General features: G+C 42.3%; 1 protein-coding gene across 2 annotated transcripts in view; it reads right to left on the bottom strand.

Moving 5' to 3' along the window:
• Positions 1–383: 383 nt before the first annotated feature.
• Positions 384–6000, bottom strand: part of LOC137561330 (very-long-chain 3-oxoacyl-CoA reductase-like) — a 35724-nt gene continuing 30107 nt past the window's right edge. For both annotated transcript variants that reach the window (XM_068272613.1, XM_068272614.1), the window contains one exon: positions 384–597. In XM_068272613.1, coding sequence (XP_068128714.1) covers positions 478–597 — 120 coding nt within the window. In that variant the 3' untranslated portion in view covers positions 384–477. The remainder of the gene's footprint in view (positions 598–6000) is intronic.

Genomic DNA, 6000 nt, shown 5'->3' with positions numbered 1-6000 from the left:
GGGCAGCTCTGCCTCTCCCCCGCCTCCCCTGCTCTGTGTTGAGACACACAGATCTGCAGCATCATGACCCCAGGGGTCACAAAGTGACACCAAAGGATTTCTGGCCACTAGAGTGGCGGTAATTGAGGCTACCTGATACGGCTAGCTCCCCGTATCAGTACAGCGCTACAGAAGATGCTGCCACTATATAAATCAATAATAGCATTCTTGTTCCTTAATGTTGAACTGTTTCAAGACGTTATATAATCAGTCCTAAATAATGTTGGGTTTTCAATATATTACATAAAAAATGCACAACTTTTTTACATGGTATAATCACAAGAAAATCTTTATTAAGAATTGATGCAGACAGAAATGATTGCAGCTGGTTTTTGTGAACACACCAGTGCACAGCCAGACTGCAAGTAGCAGCTGAATTGTGAAAGGATGCTGATAGGGCTTAACATGTACAGATGTGTGGTAAACATTCCGTAATACTCATTTCATTTTCTTCTTTCTACTGTAATCATCCATTGTAGCACTGAAGAACTTGTCCGGCAAATGCGAGTTCACCACACCATTGAAAATGCAGTCTGGGATCAAGTCCACAGCATAATTCTGAAACAAGTATTATGTGCAGAACGTTAGGGGAAAGCATATCATATACCAGAGCAATTCTCTGTTACTTTGTATAATGCTGTATATGGGATGTTCAGCACAAAATGCTCTCTGGAGGGACCGCTAGTAGAGAAACAAACCAAGAATCACCAACTCATGAATAACATCGCTGAATTGAAATAGGTGACAATCTCGGGGATATTTTCATAAAACCTCTTCCAGATAATTAAGAAACAGAGCAATTGGGAACTATTTTAAATATAATAAAATTATGCTTAGTTAAAAGATCAGTCGAAAAAAGTAGTTTTACAGCACAAAGCAGTACTGTACTTCAGATTATCCCAAACAGCAGCTTAAATCCTCCTGCAGCCCACCGATTCAGTGCAGAGACCCTCTGTGCCTATTCAACTCAGCATGAGTTATAGAGGGACCCTGTGCTGGAATAGTGAGCTGCAGGAAGATTTGGGGGAAACCTCTGGGCCATCGGAAGGCTTCCCACTACTAAGTTAAAGTACCCCTAAACAATCTATGAAATGTAGAAGTGTGCTGTTGCTGCTTGGGGTCCCTTAGCTCCCATGTAACTTGGAAGTTCCTTCCAGCAGCACAGAGCAATTCTGAAGTGCGCAGGGGAAAGTTTCAAGCTGTGCCTGCGCAGTGCAAGAAAGCGCTCTTGTACGAGTGCTTGCTTTGTATGTGCTCACGCAGAATGGAACCTGTTCCTGTTTTCATATACAACTGGTGGATTATGTTGAATATGAAGACCACCAGATTCGGGGGGACACTGAAGGACAACGAGTGGTGCCAGGACACTTTGACAAATGCAATCTAGTCCACCATGGAGTTCAGTAATTTTTGTTTGAGGTGGCCAGTTCAGGGGTACTTTTAGTGTCTAAAAGTACTACAATGTTTTAAAGGGACTCCGAGCAGTGCAGAAACTATGGAAAGATGCATATCATTTTAAAGCTCTCTTTCTCCTCTTTCCAATGATATATAAATCGCCGCCCTACACCTTTTAGTTTTAGGTATTTTCGCGATTGAATTTGTCGCGGCCGCGATTTCAATCACGAAAATAGAGAAAACTGAAAGGCGTAGGGTGACGATTTAGGGGTCGTCAGAAAGAGGAGAAAGAGAGCTTTAAAATGATATCCATCTTTCCATAGTTACTTGTATTACACAGGACGACACTTTCCCCAGTGTCAGCAGCTCCATTCAGCAGAATGGAGCTGCTGACTTTAGGAAAAAGTCGCCCTGTGTAATACAATGTAACTATGGAAAGATGGATATCATTTTAAAGCTCTCTTTCTCCTCTTTCTGACGACCCCTAAATCGTCACCCTACGCCTTTTAGTTTTCTCTATTTTCGCGATTGAAATTGCAGCCGTGGCAATTTCAATCGCGAAAATGGCAAAAACTAAAAGGCGTAGGGTGGCGATTTATATATCATTGGAAAGAAGAGAAAGAGAGCTTTAAAATGATATGCATCTTTACATAGTTTTTGCACTGCTCGGAGTCCCTTTTACTTGAAAGAGAGCTTCCCCCAGTTTAGATATCCCGAGTGTAATAATAATAATTCCTTTTTTTTTGTATAACGCTTTTCTCCTTTCCGACTCAAAGTGCTTGTGAGGCAGCCACTAGAGCACACTCAGTAGACAGTAGCAGTGTTAGGAAGTCTTGCCCAAAATCCTTAGGTGCTGGCTTGCTGAAATAGGAAGAGCCGAGATTTAAACCCACATCTCCTGTGTCAGAGGCAGAGCCCTTAACCATTATGCTATACATTACATGTACCCCTCTAGTTTAGGTAGTCAGAGAGTGACCACAGTACAGGTAGCCAAAGTGTGCCATCCCCCATTATGGGTAGCCAGAGAATGCCCCCCAGTATAGATGGCTAGAGAGGTCCCCATGGTATAGGAAGGTAGAGAGTGCCCCCCACCCGTTATAGGTAGCAAAACAGTGACTCCAGTGTAGGTAGCCAAAAAATGCTCCCCCCTCAATATAGGTAGAGAGTTCTTCACCCCCTTCAGAATAGCTAGCGAGAGGGTTCCCCATTGTTCAGTATAGGTCGTTTGAGTGGCCTACCATACCTTATGCAGAGTGTGCCGCAAAGCCTGTATCGCTCACCTCCCTGGAAACTGGCCACATGCTGCAAGTGTTTCTCCTATCCTCTGTGGGTGGGTGCTCTATCTCCATGCTGTGATTGCCTTCTGTCGTCATGTGACATGGTGATCTCAACATAGAGATGGGGAGCCTCGGAGGACACAGAGAAGATGGGTTGATGTAGCTTGATCCTGGAAAGGTAAGTGATCTTAGAGCTCGTCAGTGCACACTGCATCAGACCCTCCTAGCGTCATCCACGTGTGTAGCTCGGGGTTACCACTAGGTGTAGTAAAAAGTAACCCCGAGCTACACTTAGGAGTATCGTCAAGAAGGTTAAAGTGAACCTCCAGACTAAAAATCGACTCCGCAGCACTGAAAAGGCTTGGTGTTTCTTTAACAGTTTCACAGCATCAGAACTTTGTTTCTCTTATACAAGCCTCATTTTTAGCTGCACAAAAGAAAACTGCCCGGGCTTTTTTCCCCTGATGCTGTGCAAAGCATGGTGGTATTTCTGATGATGTTGCTCTAGTTCTGCTGTTTTGGTGCAAAAAAAATTTCTGTACATTTTGAATTTGACATTTGAAGCCTAGCACGTGCAGCTGGGAGGGGTGATCAGGACACAGGACAGTTGGAACTGTGTCTCCTGCTCCTTGTCACCTCCTTTCAATCAAAAAGATGGCTGCCCCCATGACAAAGATGGCAGCCCCCATGAATCACAAACATTTGCCTTTTCTTTTAAAACAGGGTAAGTGAGAGATTATATTACCTGTCTATTCTAATTAACATAACTAATGTAACTTAATGACAGTATGTTTGTTTAGGCTGAAGTTCCCCTTTAAATAGACAAGAAATCCTGTAATAAGTTCACATCTAGACATGTTTCCTCCTTATGAATCGCAAATTATGATACCCATATTAGATATATCTCATTTTTTCCCCCCAAGACAAACTAGGCTTCCATTGGACAATATTTTTTCCCAATAATAATTTTATTGCCTTGGCATTTTAATGGGAGAAAGGGAAAAAATTTGAAAAAATACACCATTTCTCAGGTTTCACGCATTATAGTTTTAAAATATAAAGTTCTTCTGTACATAAAAATCACACCTTGGGCATGATTCACAAAGCTTTTTCACCTGTTTTCATCTTATCTACTTACATTTTTAAGCTCCCAAAGAGCAAAAATATAATATAATTAAGATAAGAAAAGTAATATTGAAATGAAGTCAAGGAGTAATTTACTTTGAGTGATTAATTTCTAAATGTGCTGAAAGGCTATTTTTATTAATTAGGTGATAAGTCATTTATGAGAAGTTTTGTGAATAGATAGCCCATAGTGTGTGTTTGGTGATCCGGGCCGAGGCAGAGGCAAGAGAGGCTCCAGCCTCAGGGCGCAGTATAGGAGGGGGTGCACAACTCACTCAGCTATTATTGCCCTATTGTGTTTGAAGCAAAGAGAAATAAGAAAAGGGGATTCATGGCAGTGACTGCAAGCCAGATAACCAAAGAATAAGGTGTTGGGAGCCCTGGGGCGCCTCTTACTCTAATTACAATCAGTATGTGATGACTGGGGTGGGAGGAATTGGGGGTGCACTTTGGTGTCTCAGCCTTGGGTGCTGTAGGACCTTGTCCCGGCTGTGTTGGTGATGGCACAATGTATGGTGCTGATATTAGATTTTGAAATAACAGTTTATTTTTGCTACAGTGCACACTTTTTATCTTCATCTGTAAATATGATCAAGATTGGATGCATGTACTGGGCTTTAGGCATCTCTCCCATCTATATCCACTCTGTATTTCGGTTAATGTATTTGTATTTTAACAATAGAAAGTGAGGGCTGCTAGAGGGTGGAGTTAATGGCTGCACCAGGATTTAAAAGGCTTGAAAGACAAGTTAGTTTGGAGTCAACTGATTATAGGGCAAGTGTGAGGAGGCCTCACAGTGCTTTGAAGACTTAGGGCTTGATTCACAAAGCAGTGCTAAGTGTTAGCACGCTTGTAAAAAACTCTTTATCGTGCCAAAAATGCCTCTACGCGCGGTGTGCGGTGCGCCGAAAAGATTGTGTGGTGCGACGTTAACGTCGCACCCTTCGCGTGAGAAGTGACCCCCGGTGTCCTGGAAACGTTGCACCCAGTGCGACCATAAAGGCACCCTATGCTCCGTTATGGTCGCACTGGGTGCGACGTTGTTTCCAGGGCCCAGAGTTTCACGCGAAGGGTGCAATGTTAACGTCGCACCGTGCGATCTTTTCGGCGCACTGCACACTGTGCGATTTCTGGGCGTACTAACGGGTCGGCACCCTAGTTGGCACGCCCAAACTCTTTAGGCGTGCTAACTAGGTTACCACCAGTTAGTGAATCAAGCCCTTAAAGGACAACCGAGGTGATATGTGACATGATGAGATAGACGTGTATGTACACAAATGATTATGCTGTGTTCCTTTTTTCTTTCTCTGCCTGAAAGAGTTAAACAACAAGTATGCAAGTGACAGTTTCTGTCCGGGTCAGGACCAGGTCGGTCTGGGTCAGACTATAGCATAACCCTCACTGATAAGGAAGTACAGCCATAAAACACTTTTCTGTCAGTGAAGCACTTCTGAGAGCAGAAAATAAATAAATACTTCAATGGTGTCCTTGAGCAGAGACAATGAAACAGTAAAAACTCAAAAACTAGATTTAAATATAAAATCTGTGGGATATGTAAAAAAAAAAAAAATCATTTTGAGAAGTAGGATAGATACAATTGTTTTTCTCATTAGTTTATGTTCACCTCGAATGTCCTTTAATAGATTGGAGACTGAAGCCTTTCCCTGGGGTTCTGGACTTGGTAGCAGAGAAGTTTGCCTTTGTGAAGAGAAAGTTCATGGATGTTGCGAAAATCTGTAACCTGGAATAGGCATGAATAGTAGTACACCAGCCCTCCTGATAAACGTTACACCATTCTGGTAAAGAGTGAGTAAAGCATCACCTTGTCTCTCAAGTGGGCCTGGTAACTCAGTGTAATACAAAAGAACTGGCTTTACTCATACCCATTGATAACAGCCTTGGTAATTCAACCTAAAAGAATGTGTTCCAGTTCAATGAAGGGTTATGTGTATTTGTAAATTAAAACTGAAATATGACTGGTCCTCACTTGAAATACAATCTTTGCTTAGTCACTGGGAGATAGGATTTATTTTTTTTGTCAGCATAAATATTAGTTCTAGAAATACAAGCTCCTTTATGTACTGAATCAGCCCTATTACATTTCCAACAGTGAAAGGAGACAAGAAGGGCTAATGTGAGCATAGGTGACAGCAAGCAGGAATAC

The sequence above is a fragment of the Hyperolius riggenbachi genome, chromosome 3 (assembly GCF_040937935.1).
Source record: "Hyperolius riggenbachi isolate aHypRig1 chromosome 3, aHypRig1.pri, whole genome shotgun sequence".
Lineage (NCBI taxonomy): Eukaryota > Metazoa > Chordata > Amphibia > Anura > Hyperoliidae > Hyperolius > Hyperolius riggenbachi.
This window is presented reverse-complemented; position numbering and strand designations above follow the sequence as displayed.